The sequence below is a fragment of the Monodelphis domestica genome, chromosome 2, assembly GCF_027887165.1.
Source record: "Monodelphis domestica isolate mMonDom1 chromosome 2, mMonDom1.pri, whole genome shotgun sequence".
NCBI classification, from domain to species: Eukaryota; Metazoa; Chordata; class Mammalia; order Didelphimorphia; family Didelphidae; genus Monodelphis; species Monodelphis domestica.
The window spans coordinates 304213794-304239242 of record NC_077228.1 but is presented as its reverse complement, the minus strand read 5'-3'; the positions used below and the strand labels follow the sequence as shown (position 1 = coordinate 304239242).

Here is a 25449-nt window from a genome sequence, read left to right as displayed (position 1 = left end):
GAGGAAATGACATATTCAGTATTTTTTTAAGTTTTAAAATATTTACTTTTTTTTTCTTTTTTGCTATGCTTTGCTCAGTAAATCATGCTATTTCTATCAGAATATAAAGGACTTAAATCTCTCTCTCCCCCTCTGTGCATTTCTCTCTTGCTTATAAATTTAAGGTTTATTTTTCTTCTAGTATACTTTTGCTGGTCTCTATCAAATGATTTATTTATTTCATGAGGCCATTCAAATAGTAACCTATATCTCTTTTAAAATAATTTTAAAATTATATATGACTTTTAGCATGAATTAATTCATCTACTATTCTACTATTGAATATACTATTGAAAGGAAGAATATAATTAGACGAGAGGTTATGAAGTATATATATATATATATATATAAGTTGTAGGGACATGGAAGAAAAACAATTTACTGTTTTTGTTTGTTTTTATTTTTATTTTTGCCATAGCTTTCTCCAGCCTGAACATCTTTGGGATGCCTGAGCCTATCTGCACCCAGGAGTCCAGAGCTGGGTTCTATTTCTGTAAGAGGCTATAGGGTAGAATGTTGTCTCTCTTCATAAGGCTACCCTTATGTCCTCCAGATCTCTGTTAAAATCCCACTTTCTTTATCAGGCCTTTCTCAATCACTTTCAAGATGCTGTATTTCTCTTTTGAGATTATTTCCAAATTAACATATTTTTCTGGTTTATACATAGTTGTTGGCCTGTTGTCTCTTCCTCCATTAAACTGTAAACTTCTTGAAGGCAGGAACTTTTTTTTTCTTTTTTGTATATCCAGACAGCCTAGTCTAGTGCTTGTCATATAGTAAAATGCTTGTTGAACTGACTTGATTATAGATTTGGAGTTGGATGAAAATTTGAAAGATAGCTAATCAACTTCATTTTTCAGATAAGAAAATTAAGGTAGAGCAAGATTAAGTGACCTCCTTACAGTTCCTCAAACAGGACCTTCCATAAGCCAACCATTCATTTTCTTTCATTTATTTTTTCTTTAAAACCTATACATTCTGTCTTGAAATTAATACTAAGTAATGGTAAGAATTGAAAGGGATAGAAAATTGTTGTTAAGTGACTTGTCCAGGGGCATACAGCTAGGAAATGTCTGAGACCACATTCAAACCCAAGACCTCCCACCTCCAGGCCTGGCTCTCCATCCACTAACCAACTTTGCTGCTTCCCAATCATTCTTTTCCCTGGTGGTTCTCCTTATCTGGAATTGTATTTCCTGACTATTTTTTAGATCCCAGCTAAAATTCTATCTTTTATGAGCATCCTTTCCTGATCTCCTTTAATGTTAGTGCCTTCCTTCCAAATTATCCTGAATATATCTTGCTTGTACATAATTATTTGTGTGTCTCTCCTGTTAATCTTCTTGAGAACATGAACTGTATTTTTTGCCTTTCTTTGTATCTTGAGGACAGTGGCTGGTACATAGTGGATGCTTAATAAATTCTTATTGACTTGACTTGCTCAAGGTCACACATGTAGTTGGGGGCATCAAAAATAATAAAACATGGGTCTAAATAAGATCCATTCCTTAGAAAGAGGATCACTCCCGACATAGTTTTAAAGTTCACATGTAAACAATGAGGTAAAAATGTCTTGAGTATTTCAAAGTATTACATAAATATAAGGTTAAGAAGTGTAATAAACATATATACAATGAGGACAAGGAGAAATTTGGAAGGTATTTGTATTCTAATTAATTTTCCAATTCTCTGGAAAATAAAATATATGCACTTTATGACACTGATCCATTATTTTATCAGTATGTGAACTCTCTCAATTGAAGTTCAGAGAGTTTAAGTCATTTAATAGGCTTTTGGTTAAATTATAGGGTGGGATATGAACCTATGGAATATTTTACAGTGACTCTCCTTCAAGCTACTCTATATTTTCTTCATCTTCAGCACTTTAATTCACCCACCAAGTATAGCATTTTAACCACCTTGTTTCTACTATGTTTACATTTAATTAAAACATGTCTTTTTTGGCAATTGGATAGGAGACAATTACTTAGCTTACAATTTTCTAGAGAAATTTTATTTTTTTAAAAAATTGCATCTTTTCAATTAAATAAATAATTTATTAATATGGAGTTCACAATATGAGCTATATACTTTTGAATGTTGCATAGTAAAATTAAAAAAATCATGCTTGAAGAAAACACATGATTTGAAGATACATAGCTTACATATTCATAAAATCAGCATTCTTTTAAATAGTATTTATAGTCATGGGCTTATAAAATATACACTGGGACATATCCCCAAAGTCACATTAAGAATTAAAGTTCCCTTAAAGAATAATGATTTTTTAAAAAAAAATTCTTTCAGGTTTCAGTTTGAATTCATATTTTTAATTCAAACATTTTTAATCTTGGATTTTGACAATCTCAGAGTTGAACTGCAGGGCTTGACCTTATACATAAATATTTTATTTACCTTTCCTAGTTAACAAAACCAGACACAAAACTGTATTCCCAAACATTCTCTCTTATCCCCTCTGCTAAATGTCACAAAATGTTACAATATTTACTGAAGGAAAGACCAATTACTACATCAGTACATCAGACCCCTGTGTAAAAGATAGATGTTAGTTTAAGTAAATATTCCACACATTAGTGATAAATGCCACTAAATGAAGATGTTGATTGTGCCTTGATTGCTGCTTCAAAATTTTTGTAAATCTTATGGAATTCAAATAAAATGACTAATAAGAAATAGAGCCCTTTTCCCAAACAAATAAATAAATAGTATGTTGTGGTGGTGGTGGTGAGGATCACAGGATGAATCTATGAATTAATTTATGTAGGAAATTCCCATTGTAGACTCCTTCCAAGGGTGTATATTGGTATCTCCTTCTTCCTAACCAGAAACATTTTGTCTTTTTATACCTCCAGAGCTTAGCACAGTCTTTAGAATATAGTAAGCCCCTAATAACTGCCTTTTTATTGATTGATGTCTTTTATAATTAGTCTTAGATTGTTTAAGGAATTAATAAGAGATTAAATGACTTATTTGTGGTCATTCCTCTTAAATGTGTCACAAAAGGGATTAAAACTCAGTTTTTCCTGAGTATGTGGTCTTCAGTGCAGAGGACACATAATAAATGCTTCTTGAATTAAACTGAATGGAATTCTTGACTCCAAAATCAACTTTTAACATGAATTGGCAGTAGATATTTAAGTAGGGAAAGATATAATAAATGTACTCACTTTCTTCCCTTTTGTGGATATTAATAACCTTTTGGTCTTTAATTATGAAATGCACATTATAAATATGTGTTCATATTAAATAAATATTCATTTTTTGCTGTGTCTTAATTTGTTAGGCAGAATATTCTATCAGAGCTATGCTTTTAATTTCATTAATGTTGAATAAATATCACAAATTCAAGATAACTCCATAAAAGCTTTTTAGTAATGTCAATGATGATGGCAAATTTCAGGGTTCTATAAGTTGTTCTTAATACATTATCTATAGGAAAAAAGTTAAAATTCTCTATTCTATGTTTTGAGCATTTAATTGTATGAATTACATATGTTGGTATCTTATTCCCCCCAGTAGATGGTAAGCTTCATGCAAGTTAGAATCATCCTTTATAAAAGTACTGGATCTCTCCTAGCACCTAGAACAGTGTTCTCATCATAACAATAATTTTCCCTCATATTGGTCTTGTTGAATATGTTTTGTTCCATTTCTGCTTTCAGTCACTCACCTAGTCTTCATATGTGCTAATATTGAAGTTAACATAGAAAAGAAATAGTTGTAATAATAGTCTTGGTCATTGTATATTTTCATTCTTCTTCTTCAATATTCTATGGCCAAATTGATAATATCCTGTTTCACACTAAATTATACACACCAGCTGAGAATCCATATGCCCAGAAACACAGTACATTTAATCAGATAGATTCATTTTTACCCTTCATTTCATTATGGGATCCATTAAGACTGTAACTAGAGCAAAATTAATGAGATTTTGCTCTAGATAACATATTTAGAGATTCCAGAGCACACTTAGAGTTCTTCATTTGCTAGAAACAATAGTTTAGCACCTAGTAATCAATAATGTTTTGATAAAAAGAAAAACAACAAACTAGAAAATGGTTTTCCCTTGCACCCCCCCCCCAGGATCTCTGTATTCTCTGCAGGGTGGGTTACTCCCTCTCACATCCCCCTCACTCTTTCAATGGCAGCTTGTACTAGGTGAAAAAAGAATCCCTCTTTATAGTGCTCTGGCTGGTATTTTGCTACTCTCTTCATTTTTATTACTAGGAGCCTCACCATTCCAACAGAAAGGTTAATTCCCATTTTCCTCATGTATCTCCTTTGGATATTGTGCACATCATATCCAAGACCACAGGGAAAATTTCACATCTGTTGTACCCTGTACCCCTTCTTATGTTTATAGAGCCAGAACTTGATTTCAGTTCTATAATAGACTCCTATATTAAAATTTTGCTTCCCTCCCTTCCCTTGCTTCTTTTCTTTTCCTTTCTCTTCCCTTCCCCCCTTCCTTCCTCCCTCCCTTCCTTTCTTTTTGATATTTATCTGTTACAGTATTCTCCATCAGACAACCCTAATATGTGTACAACAGAATATATAAGAACAGAATATACAATGATTTGCTTTTTAAATTTTACCATAGTATTCCCTTAAATAACAAGTTCTCCTAATGCATTTCAAATGTGATACAGTATACAAAATTTCACTTTACATGCAAACTTACAGGAATACATCTTATCTACAAAGCAACAACATGGCCACTACATGAACTTCTTGAAGGACAAGAAAAAATTACTACAAATTGAACATTAAAGTCAATGGGTCCCTTATCTTGGTTGTACACAAGTTGAGCTAGAAGAACAACCTGCAGTTCTTTAATTCTGAGAATACTGGAGGTTAAGCACATTACTTGCAGAGCTATTCTTTCTCTTTTAAAAAGATCTAACTTACTGAAGTTTGTCAGACCATTCAATACAATCTGATTAGGTAGTGATGTAAATGAGTTTTCGTGCTTGTTACACTGGTTAGTTCTTTTCAGGGTCACAATCCTGAATTTTCAAAAATGAATACATTTTCATTGTATTACCCAATGGGAAGACATTAACCCAGTTGGCGTTCATATTAGCTGGATGAGATAGAATTTTGTTGCTAGAAATCAGGATATTTCTGGAAACAAGAGATCCTAGTTAATAAATTTTAGAAGGTGGCTGAACAGAGTATGTGAAAAAGGCAATGACTGACATTACATCTCCAGGCAAATTTCAAGGGAAATGATTGCATAAAAAACAAATGGAGGAGAAAATAAAATCAAGATTTTCCACATAATTTTCTGGAAGGAAAAGAAGTGTAGGGAAAATAATTTTTTAATAATGTATACTGGGTGACAGGAGTGAAGAAGAATGAAAAGGACCATAGTTATAGATTTTTTAAAAATATCTTAATTTGACATTCTAGTTTTGATCCTTGCCAAATAATTTCATGTCATATTTGAGTTTCTGGACAAATTATCATATATCTTTAAATTCTATTGCAAGAGAATAACTTATATCTATTTTTTAAGATAATGTTAAATTATAGGGCCAAAGCTCTGTCTTGAACCCTTATTTAGTCTTAGTTGATATATGGGGAATTTTAGTAAACTTACTCTCTCTCTCTCTCCCTGTCTCCCACACACATGCACACATACACATTCACACATCACATGTATATATGAAGATAAAAGTTTCCAAACTAGAGTTTAACTTGAATGTATAATTATAACAATCTTCTAGCTGCTGCCTTTTATGGAAAAAAATTGATAAGCTTTGAGTTACTCATAAAATACTTCAAATTCCAGAAAGGATCATCACTGAATTCCTTTGCTTAAAAGAAAAAGGACTACGAATGGAAGCATTAATGCTAAATCTGTAATATGACTTTGGGAATTGCAACTCACATGTGTTTTTCTTGATCCATTTATATGGTTCAAGCATCATAAATAAACATTTAATATATACTAATATACATATGTAAGTATATATACACACTTATAAATACATATGAATACATGTACACATGCATGTACACATTTCAGGTAGGAAAAGTAGAAGAGACTAGGAGTGGCATTTCACTCTAATATGAAAGTTCTCCCTACTATTAGGCAACTTAGAGATTCCCTGGGCCATTAATAAATGACTTTCTCAAAGACATGGAACCAGAATATGGTCAAAGCTCTATTGTATCTGTGACTTCAGGAATTATTTAAGTGCAATGTCCAGTCAGGAAATGTATTCTAGGTGTAGAAAATATGGAGCAAACAATGCCTTATGTGAAAAGTGAAATGTACATTACTTTTGTAATGAAAAATGGCAAATGTATGCACATTGCCTGGCCAGGTGTTGGTTACGATCAAAGATATACAGATCCAGCTGAGCCAACATGCAGTTTGAAATGAAAGCAGGCAGAGAATGATGGAGCTAGTAATATCTGGCCAATGATTGCACAGAAGTTTCCTGAGTCTACAAGAAAAGTAGGTGTCAGCAAGAGGGAACTTCAGGAGTAGATGAGGAAAATAGAGAAGATAGATTTCCAGTTCTCGTGAAAATGAGAATAGCAGATCTACTATGAAGAAAGCCTAACTCCCAGAAACATGAATAAAGGAGGGGAAAAGAAATCTAGAGTCTGAGATAAGGCTGGAGCTGGAGGTAGTAGTACATTCAGAGCCAACAGGGGAGAGAAAAAGGAGTTCAATGACTAAATTACAATACCCAAATATAGGGAAAGTACAATTTGAAGTACAAACAAGAAATACAAATATAAAAAATCCAGAAATCTAGAGAAGCAGTCTATGGGTAATTAAAAGACAAGGAACTGGTCATTATTTTAGCAGGAAAAACATGATTATATATGGAGCAAAATTCATTTCTCATGAAGTGATTGTGAAGCCATTGGGGTTGGGTTTATGTTTGGCAAGCATAATGTAGATTTTCAAAACATATATATGAGACTTAGTGTTTATTTAATGGACTGTGGAAATACATGGACATAAAAGGGAATCTTGCATTTAATATGTTTTAACACCAAGAAAATAAATGCAAAAGAAAAGAGGAGTTTACATTATTTTGAGAAGTAACACCCTTACAGGAGTGGTGTCTAGGAAGATAAAATTTGATTGGAAAGTCTAGGAGATGGTGAATAGGATAAATTTAAAAGATGGGGGACTAAATTGGCAGGTCCCATCCAGAAAAAAATGGCATAATTAGTTTGATCATGGATACATAACCAAAGAGGCAGTGTGGGAGGAGAGGAAAGAGAGATAAAACAATTGGTAAAGCTGGGAATTAGATGGAGAATAGAGGGTGAAGTATGGCTAGGACTTTCCTGTAATAGTGGACCAGGGGATGAAGCCATAAAACAAACAGTGGGATAACAGTGAAATTTCAAATATGATAAGATTGAAACCTGCATAATTGGGCATTAGGAATGAGATAAAAGATGTAAAAGGACTGAAAGTAACCAAAAAATGATCTACAAGGGCAAATGTGTAGAATTAGCCTGTGAGAATATATAAAGGAAGGATTCAACTTCGATATAAAACCTAACCAATTGGTGTATATGCATAAAAATGGTTTTTGTGAAATGTACTGTGAAATTGACCACTTTTCTGATTATATTATGGTAACAGATGAAGTTAACTTCTAACTGAGTTATAAAGTTTGGCAGAGGTTTATGAAGGAAGTTCAAATTCCTTTGAGATCAGGGAGGAATTTAAAGGTATTGCTAAAAGAATGATCAAAGGGAGGAAAGTTTGTTTCCATTTCAAGAGGTTAAAAAAAGTCAAAATGTTTTCTGAAGAAAGATAATAATTAAAGGAACATATTAAATGTCTTTAGAAAGTAAAATAAACACTACCAATTCCAGTATTTCAGTCCAGGATAGAAGTTTTTAAAAAAGTAAAGATGAAGAAAATTTTAACAAAAATAGTATAAATAAAATAGGAAATAAGAAAAATCTGTGAATTAGTTTTAGTATCAAGGACAGAATTGGAACCTCAGGCATAATCAATTAGTCTATGTGATGAGAAGAAACAGAAAGATAGTCTCTTGGGACCAGGATGAATATAAAAGGAAGAATCAATATAAGTCGACTAAGAATAATTTTTAAGCAGATTTGGGTAAGGAAAACAGGAGAAAAAATTAAAACCACCCCTTCCCTGGAGTACTTTACAATCTAATATAGAGAGATGATATGTAGTTATATAAACATGTGCAAAATATATCTATAGATTTAGAGATCAGACATAATTTTATTAGAATTAGGAATTCCTTGAAGAGGATACTCCTTCTATCAATGTATTTCCCCATCTTCTCTGAAATTTATCATCTTAGAGAATTTCCTATAATGCTGAGAATACTGCTTTCCAATAGCACTTACTATGGGTCACACAGATAATATGGATCAGAGGCAGGACTTGAAACAAACTTATCCTCATTTGGATGCTGCTATCTTCTATAACATATTGCATTTCCTATATTATCTATCTCATTGGTAGCTGTGTGGAGTATGGATTGGAGTATGGAAAGGCTTGGAGTGGTAACTCCAAATTGGGAGAGATGCAAAAAATTGGAAAGTATAAAACTGGACAAGTAATGAATTGGACATATAGAGTGAGGGTGAAGAGTTGCGGATGACATTGAAGTTGCATACCTGATTGACTGAAAGGATAACCTTTGATATAAAACAAGAAGTTTGAAAGAGGTGTGCATTTTGGGGAAAGCATAATGAGTTCTTTTTAAGATATATTAAGCTTGAAATGTCGAATAGGCATTTGGTGGTGTATGATAATAGCTCAGGAAAGACTAGGGCTAGTGATGATTATCTAATCTTAACAAATGTGAGTCTTTATAGCTCTCATCTCTGTTCAGAAACATATTTATTTCACATTTTCTTGTTCTATACTCTGTTTAAAATGATCTCCTTGCTACCCTCACACAAGACCATCTAGATTTTCCTTGTGACTTTGTACAGGCTGGAATGTAGTCTCCCTTTTCCATTATCTTGTACACTGTGTTGATTCCTTCAAAGCTCAGCTCAGGCACGATTTCTGATATTGGACTTTCCCAAACCTACAGTCTGTTAGAGTCCCCTCTGTGTAATAATGTGGTAACATGTCTTTACATATGTATATATACATAATACACACATACATTATATGCACATATTTTTTATACATTTATACATTCTTTATGTATGTTACAGAGAGAGAGTCAGACAGAGCTTAACAAAAAATAAAAAGTGCTTAATGAATAGCTAATTGAACTGTTTCATTTACCAACCATAACTCTGACTCCCTGACTTCTCTATTTTCCTATTTATATTTGAAATATCACTATTAGATATTCATACCTTGGCTTTAATTTTTACTTTCCATATACAAAATGTAAATACTCCCTTTCAAGGTCAAACAAGTTTAGCACCTCAGTGTGATTTTATTTTATCTCCTCCACATCAAGTTTAAGAAAAGGTAGAGTAAAGAGAGCAAAAGAATATATGATATTTTGTTGAAAATGGAAGAGGTACATTGATGCTGGTGAATAGAGGAAGATGACAACAAAAAGGGAGGAGGAGAAACTAGAGCTGATAAACACAAATTCACCATTTTGCCAGTTATTAGCTATGCTCTTTTTGTCCTTTCTAGCCCTAGGATTCTAAGATTCTTCCAAAGTTGTCCTAAATGCTATAAAGAGCAAGGAAAATAATGTAAAACAATGACAAAAACTGTAAATATATGACACTGAAGTCTATGGCTAAACAAAATGTTTTAGTATGATAGCAATATGGAATATTTTTTCTCATCATTTTTTAAAACTTTGGCTTTAAATTTTTAAAATGAGGTTTTCAAAACTTGGCATTTTGATGAAAAAGCCATTTTTACCAATTGAATTCATGTCTCTGGTGAAAACTACATGCAACTAATTAAATGAAAACAAAGCACTTGATTTTATTTTGCCTGTCTTCTAGCTTTGTAGCAAATATAATTTTATTGAATTAAATCTTATATATTTGCAGTTTACATAATTTTTATATTTGATTACTAGTCATTTGTAACTTGAAGTATTTATCTTTACTTATTCATTGTCATAACTTTTGAAAAAAGAATAAACAACACAAGAAACCCAAACCTATGACATCTGCACTGTCACTGTTCTATAAAAATGTTACAGAAAAGGGGGAAGGGGAAAGACTGTAATCCCTAAATACTTTGCTTGAGGCACTGACATTCTCTCTTCTGTTACTCAGATTTCACTCTAATTATGAATATTCCTATAATATAATCAACAACAATAATAATTTTTACACTACGTGGAGATGAGGAGATATGATTATAGATAATCTCAATCTATTTTTTATTTTTAAATTATATATATATATATGTAACTATTAAGAGCTATTTGAATTATAATCCTATTGATTTGGATGACTTTTTTGTCTGTGAAATTATTCAGGTTAGGACTAAGGACCTAAAATTTAAAAATTAATTTTGTTCCATTAGTGCCAGAACATGATGATGTGAAATATAGGGTATAACAAATGTAGCAATACATCATTGATAGCTTAAAACGGAACTTCCCTATTACTGTAGAGGGCATCACCATCCACTTGATCCCTCACCCTACAAATCTAGAGTCCCTGAAGCATCCTCAACTCCCCACTATCTTTCCCTCTCTCTACTCAATTTGCTGCCAATGTTTGTCAATTTTATCTTTTCAACCTCCCTCAAAAAATGAATTTCTCTGATACTGCCACTGATCCCTTCACTCCTAAACTACTGTAATAATCTGCTAGAGGGTCTAAGAGCCTAAAGTCTCTCCCTGTTCCAATTTATACTATGTTAAGTCACCCAAATGAATTTCCTGATCATGTCACCTCTCTCCCTATATTCAATAAGCTCCAGTGACTGCATATCACCTTCAGGATCAAATACAAAATCCTATACTTGACATTCAAAGACATTTATAATCCAGCTTTCCAGTTTTACACTTAACCTCTCACAATATACTCTTGAATCCAGTGACATTAGCCCCCTGATGATTCCATGAACATGCATTAAAACAGTCTTTGCTCTTGGCATTTTCAATGGCTACTCCCCATGCCTGGAATGCTCTCTCTCTCTCTTTATCTCCATGTAATGTTTCCTGGCTTCCTTTAATTCTCAGCTAAAATCCCACCTTCTACAGGAAGCCTTTCCAACCCCTATTTGTTCTAGTCCCTTCCTTATACAGAGGTCATTTGTACATATTTGTTTTCATCTTGTCTTTCCCATATATCATGAGATCTCTGAGGGCAGAGTATACTTTATGTCTCTCTTTTTGTATTCCCAGGGCTCATTTTAATACCTCGCACATAACAGGTGTTTAAGAAATGTTTATTTATTGATTGACTGAAAAGCAGCTCTGATACTCTAAGGCATAAAGAGAGAAAGTATTTTTGGAATGATATAGAAATAGGGTGGGACTATTCTACTCCTCCATTTATTTTTGATAAAAGACTCTTTGAGTTTATGATACTATTATTGTTTTTCATGCTTTGGTTCTATCTTTTCTGTGAGAAATATATGTAATAACAAAAATGCTAGTCAATCATAGATTTTACATTCCACTGTTTTTCCGTGTTTCCCTTTGTCTTCTTTGTGTTATTCTGACTCTCCATGGATCACTATCGGAAAACTAGCTGGTGTTAAATGCAGTGGCTCTAATCGGTTATCTGAAAGTGAAACTGTAATAGCAAAGAAGAAAAAGTGAATGGTAGAAAAAAATGTCATCTTGAAGTGAAAGTTTTTCAAAATACAGAAAACTGATCAGAAGAGTCCATTACTATTTGAACAGGGCCTAGCACTATTTTAACATAGTTATAATGAGTTTTGTGAATTTTCTTATCACCATACTAATATGAAGTGTCAGCTGAAAACTGGGTTCATTAGCATCTTTAGATTTTTATTTTCATTTCCCCTGCCCTAGACATTTAAGGTTTTAACATACCTCAACAATACTTTTGAAATGGTGTTTTCCTTAATTTTCTTACCAGAGTTTAAATATTGAAATATATTGGGAGTGAAATATAATTGATATGCCTGTGATGGCTTTATAATTTGCTCATCAAATTTTTTTAAAGAGCAATTTAATGTCGAAGAAGCCTTCTGAGCCTTGGAGACTTTAAAAGTCATGTTCTTTAGAAACAGGAAATCATTTTTTGCCAAGAATAAATGAATTAAAATAGTTAAATCCCAGTTTGGGAAGAAGCTTAGAAAGAGAGTGTCAATTGAATTCTAAAATGAGCAAAATTCACCTACTACAGTTACCCATACAAAGGCAAATTCCTTTCAATATTTTTAAATATAGCAAGGAGAAATAAGATGTACAGTTATAAAGTACAACACATTGACAACACATTCTTTTCTTTAATAAGTCTTCTCATTTTGTGTCTTTAGCACATAATGAGGTAAGTAGTTGACCATTTTGTTCCATAGGATTGGCAGGGTTTCTGGACACCTGTTTCCTTACCATTTGTCCTGTTATGGTAATCATACCAAATTCAGTCATGTTGGAAGAATTCCTTAATCCAAGTGTTGAGAGCTTTGTACTGTGGTATATAATTCTATTCCCAGATTTTCTTGCATATGAACTCTCTGCCAGCCCTTTGAAAATCTGTCTCTTTCAGCAAAACTCGGATTCTCAGTAAACATAAATAGCGAAATATTTGAGGTTGATAGCTCTAGAAATCTTTTTTCCCCCAGGTTACCCATAGAGTAACACACAGGGATTTTGGATCCAAACTTTTCCAAATCGGACTTATCATATGGCAGTCTCTGGAAGAATGGCTATCGATTTAAATGATAAAACAGTTGAGATTGCACATTGATTCACATCCCAGTGTCTTCCCTCAGGATTCCGACCAGGTTGACAGGAGTGAAGGTGGTGGCTCTTGTTGTAGATACCTGTATAGTAAAAGACTTTGTTTCATATAGGTCACTGAAAAGTCACTGGAATGGTATTATCATTTGGGACAAAAGAATTTTAGGTCCTGCTTCTACTCTTAATTCTTACTTTTGTATATGTAAGTAGTAAGAATCATACTGTAGTTTTTGAAATATATTAATATTACTAGAAGATAAAACAAAGATATATGAAGAGAGCTTCATTAAGATATATTAAGCTCAAATTTCAATTTGCTATCATTTAATACATGGTAGAAACAGGAAACAGATTTATAGAGATGAATAAGAAATTACTTTGCACATTCACAATAGAAGGCCTGTGTGGTGTATATGAATATATATGTATATATATGTATATATATATATATAAGCATATATTGGTTTACATCATCATGTGGTTGATATTGAGTAATGAATTTGATTACAATAAGAATAAGCAGCCATTTTTTTCATTTCCAATGAGTTAGAATACACTGATTATCAATGAAAGCAAAATGCAATTTTAATTTTTAAGATTAACATCAATCAAAAGACTATATGCTATATTTTGGATTGAAGCACCACTTTTTCAATGTTTTCAATTAAATTAATAAATCAGAAGTGTCCACAATAGTAAAATCTTCAGTACTACAAATCCTCTGTCTTACATAGGAAAGTACCCCCTTTTATGAAGCATACTTTGTTTCTGTTTGGTTTTTCAAATTAAATATTACACCAAGCATGAAAGTTGCAAAATATTTTTTTCAAAACTCTTCTATTAGAATGTAGGTTCCAAAAGGGTAGGGATTGTTTCATTTTTTTAATAGTTTCATGACCAAATAACCATAACAGTACCTGGAACAGAATAGGTTCATAAAAAGTTTGTTGATTGACTGAGAATAACAAATAGCACAGTTTAAACTCTACAATAAATGATTAATTTAAAATTCAGTGAGCTACTCCTCATTCTCTTTGTAAAATACATTATTACTCCTACAAAACTGGCATTAAAAGGAACATATTGATTATGGAATCATCATTATATCTTATTCCCAAATACAATATTAGAGAACTGTGATTTTTTTCAAATTATCCTAAATATATAAGATGTTCTTTAAAAACTAAAGAACTTATTAAAAACTATTAATTATTTCAGATTCCAGGCTCTGTAGTCTATCATCCCTTACTCTTACTGGTAAAATACAAAGAGAATTCCAAGAGAAATTTTAAAAAACAGCTGAAGTTATAAAACTCAATGCATTCATAAAATGAATGATGAAATGAATTGGCAAATGAAAACAAATTGCATCCAATTTTTATTTAAAATGAAAATCAGCTGTTGAACTCCATTTTTTTTTTTTGCTATGCTGGGGAAGTTGTTGAAAGGTGGGTGAATTGTGATTTCATTGGTGAAGGCAATTCTTAATGTGGAAACTTTTTACACCAAAGCTGTTGGGCTTTTCATCTATAGTTTAGAGTCACATAGGGATGAGGGAATGCTAAAAGGTTACATGGCTTGAACATGTCTTTTAACCTGATACAATAGCAGCAGTAATTAAAATTATATATCACATTTTAATAAAATATTATTTTCTCTGATGTTCCTTTGGAAGTGTCATTTCTTGTGTGTCAAATTTAACATTAAATCTTACACATCTCTGAGGCAGTTAAAAGGGCAAAACATTTCTCTCTGAACAAAGACAAATCACTTAAGATCTTTGCTTTGGGAAGTAAGAGATCAAAATAATTAGACAACTTACATTGAATGGATAAATATAGAAATTATTCACTTGATTTATTCTGCATTTAAATATTGTTAAGCTAAAACTCAAGTTGAAAGCAATTGTTGGGATTAATGTTTTCAATAAAGGTTTCCAAATGTAGTAATTACCATTGAAAAGAAGATAACCTTTTAAAATTTGGCAATATAATAAGGAATCAACTTTGTTAACTCTGAGTTGAAAGTTGTACATTATATTGGGCCCATACTCTTGCTTTACCTTTGGATGATCAGATTTCAATGCACATAGACTTTTTTATTAATCTATCCTGGATGTAGGAATAAATATTCTACCAGTTGTGAAGTGGTCCAGCTCCATTTGCTGCTGGGAGTGTGCTTATGCTCGTCAGTACAACGTGTTCTGAAAGTTTCGAAACATTATCAAAGCTACTGAATTGGGTGGTCAAGGATTTCCGGCTCTCTGTGCTTGTCCGTCCCCGGGCAAGGCGTTCATCCTGGCGAGGGTTAACTCCAAGGCAACAACAAGAAAATGCTGCTTTAAATTCCTCTCGAAATTTTCCTGGCAATCCAGTCAGAAAGAAAGGAAAAGGAATTATGTGCAAATATGTTTCAACAAAACATGAATCCAGTAAATAGAAGTGGCTGAATTGAGCCAAATAAAGGTTAAAGTATAACATTGTGTTAGTATGATGAAAACAGGAAAAGGAAATTGAATTTAGGAAAATCTTGAAAAATGTGTATCCTTTTATTTATGAATCTATTCTTTTCATTTAGATATATGAGGTGTGACTAAAAAGTAATGAGTTTGATTTTCATACATAGACCTTATTATTTCCTTACTTTCTAGTCACAAACATAAACATGCACACACATGTTCAGTGTATGCATGCACACCAACTATAATACACACATTTTTCCTTAATTATACATATATACATATACATATATGTGTATAATAGAAGCAGAAGGATTTGATGGAAATATTTTTAAAGATGGATGAGAAAACTGATATCTCATGAGCAAGAAATTAGAGAAAAAAAGTCTTAAATATTATGAAGAACAAGACAAAACTATAAATACAACTCCCAAATAAAGCTGGCCAAAGTACTAACTACACATTAATTCTTGTTTTTTTTTCTTTTTTTTTTTGGTTTAAATATGTAAAATGTTAGTTAATTTGACTGTAGAATCCATATCAACCTTGGCTTTTCCCTAATACAGTCCTCAGTGACAATAAGTTCACTTTGCAGTGTCCTCCATTCTTGACTTAATTTCTCTGAAATGCTTTTCCTCTAACATGGACTTAGGTACAGTCTTCCAACTTGATAGAAAATAAAATATACTCTACCTACATAATGCATAACAAGATGAAATATAGAAAAAGTCATTCTGCTGATGTTTCATGATAAATAATACAATTACAGAATGTTAAAATTAGAAAAAAATCTTTAGAACTTATCTTGTCAGATCTCCCCCTTTTACAAATAAATGAACCAAAGCCCAGGGATGTTGGATAACTTGTTCAAGGGCATTATAATTATACAATTTCAGAGTCTGGGTGAGATCTCTTTCCTCCTAGAGTCCAGCTCAGTATTCTTTTCAGCTTACCAAGTTGTCCCAGTTTGCCATGTGTGTGTGTGTGTGTGTGTGTGTGTGTGTGTGTGTGCAGATGCAATGATAAGCAAGATAGAAAAGACATGGGTCATTGATATCTATTTTAAAAATCTACTGTTTGATAAATGTAAAACCCAGTGAATTGTTCATTGGCTATGGGAGGGGGACGGAAAGAACATGAATCATGTAACCATGGAAAAATATTCTAAATCAATTAAGTAGATAAATTAATTTTTTAAATCAATTGTTCATTCTTCCCTTGGTTATTTAGCATACATCATGAGATAGTGATATATTGTAAATAATATAGATTTCTTGAGTCTGAAGTACTATGTTTAGATCTCACTTCTGATCTATCACTTCTGCAGCCTTAACTTCTGTTGACTTCCAGTCTGACTTCTCCAACTCCCCATTGTACATATTGAATTGAATGTCTTCTAGACATCTTAATGCAATAAATTCAAAACTGAACTCATCTATCATCTTTCTCTCCAAACTTTCCTCTCCTCCTGATTACCCTGTTACCACAAAGGGTCACACCATTCTCCCAGTCAATTATGTACTCTCACAATCAAAGTGCCATCATTTACTCTTAAACCTCATATCCAGCCTGATGCCAAGGCTTAGGTATTTTACTGCCATGGCTTCTCTCATATATACTCCCCCTCTCTCTTTTTGCACTCACATCATCCTGGTGCATGCCTTCATCCCCTTATAACTAGACTATTAAAATAGCCCATGGATTGGTCTCTTTGCCACAAGGGTCTTGCAACTCCATTCTATTCTCCAATAATTAACTATTAAACTGATCTTCCTAACATTCAGATCTGACCTCTCTCATTCCTCTCAATAAACTCCAATGTCTTCCTATTACCTGCATCATCAACTATAAAACTTTCCAGTATTTTTTTTAGCCATTATCTTCTTTCTTAGAGTCAATACTATATATTGGTTCAAAGGCAGAAGAGTGGTAAGGGCTAGGCAATGGGGGTCAAGTGAATTGCCCAAAGTCACACAGCTAGGAAGTGTCTGAGGCCAGATTTGATCCTAGGATCTCCCATCTCTAGACCTGGCTGTCCATCCACTGAGCAACCCAGCTGCTCCTTCTTTCCAGCCTTCTCACACCTACCCCTTTACCTTTACTCTATAATCCAGTGACCCTAGCCTTTTTGCAGTTCTTTCTACAAGACACTCTTGTCTCCTCTCTCCAAGTCTTTTCCTTGGTTGCCCCTCATTCTTTCAATGCTCTCTCTCATCTTTAACTTCTGACTTGCCTGTCATACTTCTAGCACCAAAGAAAACTTCACTTTCTACAGGAAGTCTTTCTTTACACTTCCCTACTTAATTCTATATCCTTTCTTTTTTGTTGATTACCTTCAATTTATCCTTTATACATTTTTTTTGTATGTAATTGTTTGAACTGTTGTCTGCCCTATTAGATTATAGACTTCCTGAGGGTAGTAATTGTCTTTTCTTTGTATACTTGTCTGTCACAAAGTAATTGTTTTAAGGAATTTTGAATCCATGAATGATTTCTTCCCTTGTTATCTTGAGTAAATCACCTAACCTTTATGGAACTCAGTTTATTTATCTGTAAAATAATGGACTTAGGTCAATCAACCTTAGAGGTTTCTTCTGGCTTTGGATCTGTGATCCTATCAAGATAAATAATGACTTTTTTATATATAGATATGAAAATTTTTGATCAACATTTTGTAGAAGAAAGATTTCCCTCCAAACATATGGTTGTATTTTCTTCATCTCACCAATTTACTGACATCAAATTCCAAGCAATGATTGTAGATTAGTATGTAAAATGTGTGTATACATGTTTGTCTATCTGTCTATATGTACGTGTATGTATGTCTTGTGCATATATGTGTGTCTATGTGTATTTAGGGAAGGCAATACTGTGACTGAGACTCAGACTCATAATTTAAGGGACATCCTCAACTCTTCACTCTTATTCAGCCCCTTGTAGTCACTCTTTTGCCAATTTGTTTTAATTTCTATCTTCATATCCTCTCTTATATAGGTTCCCTTCTTTTCATTCACAGACTAACCACTAGTAAAAGTTTTTATTGTGGCAATCCTGAAGGCCTGAAATAGCCTGGCAATTGGTCCTCCTGTCTCAAGTTTCTCTCCAATCCATTCCATCTTTCATGCACCTGAAATTTATTTTCCTAAAGCTCCAGCCTAACCACATTATTCTCTTACTTAGTAAACCGTAGTGGCTCCCTATTACTTCTAGTATCAATTAAAACCTCCTTTATTTAGCTTTTAAAGCCCATCATTAGCAGTCCCTTTCTCCTTTTCCAGACTTTTTTTTTAAGCCTTGCCTTCTGTCTTAGAATTGGCAATAAGGTAAAAGAGTGCTAAGGGTTAGGCAATCAGGGTTAAATCTTTTGGGGTCTCCCTTCCTACTTTTAATGTCTTTCCATTAGAATGTAAGGCTGAAGACATGGATTATGGTGTTGCCAATTTAGAATCCCTTCACATAGTGTAGTATCTGGCTTATTGATTGTTTGATTGATTAGTACCTGTGCATAAATACTATATCTGTGATTTCATTGATATAAGAAACTCTCAGATGTAGGAACTCCCTTTACCTATGTGGTTTAGCACCTTCTCTGCAATTTATAATCTTAGAGGTTTGCCAAAAGAATTTAGTGGTTATATTTCTTGTCTTCAATCCCAAAGTCAGTAATTACAAGGGCAAGATTTGAATCCAATGCTTCCTGTCTCCAAGGACAGTTATAGGTATTTTAAAACTTGGTGAATTAATTTAAATATTTATTTAAAATGGCAATGCAAATTAACATGTATAAACTTTAATTTTAAGCTTGTTTTAATTATAAATAATGGATGTTTATAAAAAATCATTCTGTTATACTTGGGGGATATATAATTTCCATTTTATGAATTGTGTTTGTATAAGTTTGTCATTGTCTTTAAATTGTACAAGCTAAATAATGCAATAGAACTAGTAGCCAAGAAAAATAAAAGCAAAACAAAATATTATATTGCGAGTGTGCAAAAGGGATGTAAATGTGCTAAAAGTGATCTTGTGATAATTATACAGGGTGTCCCCAAAAGCCTAACTGCAGTTTTAAGCATAGCTTAATAAATCTATTTTATATAGAGAGCTATTTTGTCCTGCTAACTTGAATCATAATTTCAAACATGTTTAAAATAATTCATACAGGAATACTATTATGCTAAAAGGAATAATAAAGTGGAGGAATTCTATGGAGACTGGAACGACCTCCAAGAAGTGATGCAGAGTGAGAGGAGCAGAACCAGGAGAACATTGTACACAGAGACTGATACATTGTGGTACAATCAAAGGTAATGGACTTCTCCATTAATGTCTTTACAATGTCCCTGAACAATCTGCAGGGATCTATGAGGGAAAAAAAAATCTATCCTCAAACAGAGGACAAACTGTGAGAGTAAAAACACCGAGGAAAAGCAACTGCTTGACTAAAGAGGTTGAGGGGATATGACTGAGAAGAGACTCTAAATGAACACTCTAATGCAAATACCAACAACAAGGAAATGGGTTCATAGCAAGGACACATGTGATACCCAGAGGAATCATGTGTCTGGTAGGGGAGGGGTCCTGGGGGCGGAAGGAAAAGAAAATGATTTCTGTTTCCAATGAATAATGTATGAAAATGACCAAATAAAATAATGTTTTAAAAACTTAAAAAAATAAAATAATTCACACTGTATTTTTAAAAAATGGCTACAAGTTGTCCTTAGAGTCAGGAAGTCCTAAATTCAAATCTTACCTCTGATAATCACTGGCTCTGTGATTGAAGATGAGTAATGTAACCACTAAATACTTTATGCAAACCTCTTTACTAAGCTTAGTTTAGTAAAATTAAGTTTAAGAGTGCAGTGAGATTTTTGAAGACTGAGTATATATTTTCCCAGGGACCAAAAACACTTGGATGCTTTATTTTCAAGTAAAAAGCATCATATATTTCTATAAATAATATTTCATTCCAAAGAAAATTACCATGTTTCTATGACCTTTTGTTTCAAATGTATTAGAATTTTATTTATCAGTATTTATTAAACTATTGCGATTAGTGATAGTGAGCTATTATACAAAACAGCATATACATTGATTGATTTCCCACAATTTGTATTATTTGGTATTTCCTGCCACTTTTACAGAAAAAACCCCAAAACTACAAATATGAGGATTTACTGCATTTCAATTTGGATAGAATATGCACTTTCTGTCACTAGAGAGGAAATAAAGGATAAGGGAAGCCAGGATGAACTGATCTCATTGTGTGGCGACTGGATTGGTCTGGCATTTCAGTCAGCCTCAAAAACCTCCTTTTCATTACAGGCTACATGCTGGCGAGAACTTAGATTTCATAGGTGGAGCAATGGAAAACTCACCACTGAGAAAGTTATAAATAATTGGGTTTGCAGCACTGTTGGCATAGACAAGCCAGTGTGAGAATGTAAACCAGGCATACACAGTCTCTCTGTCTTCTGTATAGGCAAACATCCCAAACACCCTGGAAATAGAAAAAAAAGTTACAGAATCTTTTGTTAGATAGGGAATTTTTTTTCTCACGTGGGAGGGGAAGCCAAGTAGCATAGTAGACAGAAGGCTAAAAATGCAGTCAAGAAGAAATTAGTATATGTCCAATTTCAAATGCACCTAATGGTGGAGTGACCCTGGGAATGTCATTTAATATCTGTCTCCTACAGTTTCATCATTTGTAAAATGGGAATAATAGTATCTACCACTCATATTTGTTACAAGGATCAAATGAGATAATATTTATAAAGTCCTGAGCATAGTACCTGACTCATGGAAACTGCTAAAGAAATGTTAGGTATTACTATATATATTTTTATTAGTAGTGAATCAAAAGTAGGGAGTAATTGACTTATTAAATGCTATTATTGGCAGCTTGAAACAAATAGAAAAATGTTGACATTTGTCTTAATTAATTCCATTCCTAAATATTTTATCACAATTTCAATTAAAATAGAATTCTTTGTACTCAGATTCTTGTTTAATAACTACTTTGAATAGGAGAGGTGAAGTTCTACAGGTGCTCCCAACTTAGATTAAGGAAGAACTCACAGCCATCCTAGTTTTGTCCTTTCCTGTGTCCCAAGAAGTGTTCTAATAAGATTACAAGGGACAAAACTAAGATGGTGGGGTAAAGGCAGAGACTCACTTGAGTTCTTCCAAATTCCCTTCAGAACAACTTTAAAATAATGCCTCAGAATGAATTCTGGAGTTCCAAAGCAAGAAAATGACAGAATGAAACACTTTCCCAGTGCAAGACAACTTAGAACTTTGAAAGGAAAAGCCTGTCTCCATGGGAAGAGAGTGACATGCAATCAAATGCAGGAGGCACTGTGACAAGTCAATGCAGACTTTGAGGATAATTGACTAGAGGGTGATGACTACTGGAGTTTTCAAACCACAGAGTAAGTGGGCCAGACAACTAGTCAAAAGATTACTAGGAACAATTTGCTGACACTAGGTGCAGGACTCTGTAGCATTACTCATATGGGGTCAATGCCAAAGGTCTGAGTCTGAGTCTCAAAGTGAGGAGGAGCAATATCGCACTAATTCTTGTAGTTGCCAGGGACCAGGACCCTGGTCACAGTTCCAGAACAAAAGGGTGCTGAGAGTGATCACATATAGAACAGAAAATAGGTCAGGATAGCAGTGATGACACATCTCCTTAGATCATAACACCTTAGAACTGAAAATTTTCATGTCTCCAAAATTAGCTTAGAAAACATGAGCACAGAAACCCTAAATTTTGAGAGATACCTCCTTTATCTCAAAAGCACAGCCCAACTTTAACTTGAAAAATGAGGCAGCAATAAAAAATAACTTGATAAGAGAAAGTTACTATTGTGACAGAGAAATTCAGAACACAGACTCGGAAGAGTTTAACTGTGTCAACAAAGATGCATGCAGAACCTGAAAGAAAAATGTGAATTTGTGAGAGGCCTTGAAGAAATTCCTGAAGAAGCGCAAGAATTTATATATCAAATAAGAGAGGTAGAGGAAAAATTTGGAAAAGAAATGAGAATGGTTCAAGAGAATCATAATAAAAAAAATCAACTGCTTGGTAAAAAAAAAACACAAAAATGGGGAAAGATGTATAAAAATTTGCTGAAGAAAACAAGACTTTAAGAAGTAAAATTGGCCTAAAGGAAAAGGAGGTAAAAAAGCTCACAGATGGAAATAATCCCTTAAAATGTAGAGTTGGATGCAAATGATTCCATAAGACATCAAGAAACAATGAACAAAAATAAAAAATAAATTAAAAAACTAGAGCAAAAAGCAACATATCTCATTAGAAGAGAAACAACTGACCTAGAAGGTAGATTAAGGAGAGATAGTTTAAGAATTATTAGATTCTTTTAAAATTATGATAAAATTATTAAGAAAAACTGTTTTGATATCTTTCAAGCAAAGGGTAAAATAGAAATTGAATGAAAAAGATCCACAAAATGACTCCCAGGAATATCATAGCTAAATTCTGGAGCTCCTAGGCCAAGGAAATAATTTTACAATAGCCAGATAGAAAAAAAAATTCAAATATCATGGTGCCACAGTCAGGATAACACAGGATATAGCAGCTTCTAAATGAAAAGTTAGGAAGGCTTGTAATGTGGTATTCTGTGGGGCAAAAGACCTAGGTTTATAGTCCAGAATAACCTACTCAGTGAAACAAAATATAATATTTCAAGGAAAAGCATTGATATTTACTGAAATAGATGACTTTCAAGCATTTCTGATTAAGAGACTATAGTGGGACAGAAAATTTTTATGTTCAAATACAAGACTCAAGAGAATTATAAAAAGTAAACAGGAGAATGAAATCATAGGGATTCAGTAAGGTTAAACAGTTTGCATTTCTATAGAGGATATTTGTAAATTCTAGGAACTTTATCATTATTATGATAATTAGGAGTACATAGACATAGGGGGCATGGATTTCAGTTAATTATGTTATAAAAATAATTCAAGATTGAGAAAGAAGGATGCATTAGGAGGAGGAAGGGAATAGAATGTGCTAAATTATATCACACAAAAGAGATGTGAAAGATTATTTATTGAAGAAGGAAAGGTTGGAGTGAGAAGGCAGGGTTTGAATCATAATCTTATTAGGATTGATTGAAATAAATAACATATACATTCAATTGGATATAAAAATCTATCTTAACTACCTGAGAAGTAGGAGAAGAAAGGATTGTAGAAAAGGGAGGCCATAAAAGGGAAGATGAATTTGGCGAGGCAACAGTCAGAAGTAAAATACTTTTGAGGAGGGTCAGAGTAAAAAGAGAGAGAGAAAGAGGGAAAAATGGAGATAAAGAGAGAGGAAGAATAGGATAGAGGGAAATACAAAGTTAAGAATAATAACTAAGAAGGATAATGAATGAACTAATCCATAAAATGTGAGTGAAAAGAAGAGTGGATAATATGTTATTTACAGGAAATACACTTGAAGCAAAGGAAAACATAGTTTAAGGTAAGGGGCTGAAGTAGAATCTATGCTTCAGCAAAAGTTAAAAAAATCTAGGGTAGCTATCATGATCTCAGACAAAGAAAAAAAAGTTCTAATTAAAAGAGATGAGGAAGGAAATCATATCTTGACAAAAGGTAATATAGACAATGGAATAATAATATGAAATGTATATGAAACAAATGGCAGAGCATTCAGAATTTTAAAGGAAAAATTAAAAGAATTATGGAAGGAAATAGAGTAAAACTATATTAGTGGGGAGACTAACTTAATAAATAAAAGTAGAAGCTGATTTCATGAAAAAATAATAAAATAGTTAAACAATTGGTTAATTTGATCTTAAAAAAGAAGAAAACCAAATTACCAATATCTCAAATGAAAAAGATGAATTCATCATCAATGAAGAAGAAATAGCAGCAATTACTGGTACCTATTTTGACCGATGATAAGCCAATAAACCTGATAATCTTAGTGAAATGGATGAATATTAACAAAAATATAAGCTGATCAGATTAACAGAAAGATAAACTAATTAAATAAGCTCATTTTAGGAAAATAAAATTGTAAAAGCTATCAATGCTTTACCTGAGAAAAATGTCTTTAGACCACAAGTATTCAGAAGTGAATTTTACCAAACATTTAAAGAATAATTAGTTCTCATACTATTAAACTATTTGAAAAAAATAGGCAAAGAAGGCATCCTACCAAATTTCTTTTATGACAAAGATATGGTTTCTGACACCTAAAATCAGTAAGAACAAAAACAGGGAAAGAAAATGTTAGGAAAATTTCCCTAATTTGATGCAAAAATATTTTTAAAATTATTGCAATATATCTCAAAAATATACACTATGATCAGATGGGATTTATAACAAGAATGCAGTGCTGATTCAATAAAAGGAAACTATCAGCATAATTGATTATATCAATAAAAACATATGCTTATTTCAATTAATTCAGGACAATTTTTTGATAAAATACAACATGATCCTATCAAAAACACTAGAAAAGATAAGAATAAATGGTGCTTACTTTCAAATCATAAGTAATATTTATCTATATAACCATCAATAGCCATTATCTATAATAAGGATAATCTAGGAATCTTCCCAATAAAGTTGTAGTGAAGCAAGGTGTTTATCATCACCACTATTTTTCAATATTGTGCTGTAAATGCTAACTATAACAACTAGACAAGAAAAAGAAATTGAAAGAATCTATATAATCAGTGAGGAAATAAAATTCTCATTATTTATAGGTGACATGATGTTACACTTGGAGAATCCTAGAATAAACTAGAAGATTATTTGAAATAATTAACAAACTTTAGCAAACTTTAGCAAAGTTGTAGGATATAAAATAAACCCACATGAATCATCAAAATTTCTAAATATTACCAACAAAATCTAGCAAAAGAAATAGAAATAGAAATTACATTTAAAATAACCGCATACAATGTAAGATACTTGGAGGTCTACCTGCCAAGACAAACTCAGGTGCTATGTGAACACAGTTATAAAACACTTTTCACACTAAGTCAGTTCTGTACAAATGGAAAAATTTTATTTTCTCATGGGTAAATCAGGTTAAGT

The 25449-nt window shown here is 32.7% G+C and overlaps 1 protein-coding gene across 2 annotated transcripts in view; it reads right to left on the bottom strand.

The window, feature by feature from the left end:
* Positions 1 to 10559: 10559 nt before the first annotated feature.
* Positions 10560 to 25449, bottom strand: part of HCRTR2 (hypocretin receptor 2) — a 158752-nt gene continuing 143862 nt past the window's right edge. The window contains exons 6-8 of one of the 2 annotated variants that reach the window (XM_056818432.1): positions 20748 to 20869; positions 15048 to 15273; positions 10560 to 12994 (exon numbers count right to left, since the gene is read on the bottom strand). In XM_056818432.1, coding sequence (XP_056674410.1) covers positions 12940 to 12994; positions 15048 to 15273; positions 20748 to 20869 — 403 coding nt within the window. In that variant the 3' untranslated portion in view covers positions 10560 to 12939. Of the gene's footprint in view, positions 12995 to 13474; positions 15274 to 20747; positions 20870 to 25449 lie in introns of those variants that run through there. The other variant, XM_056818433.1, reaches the window with a different exon arrangement.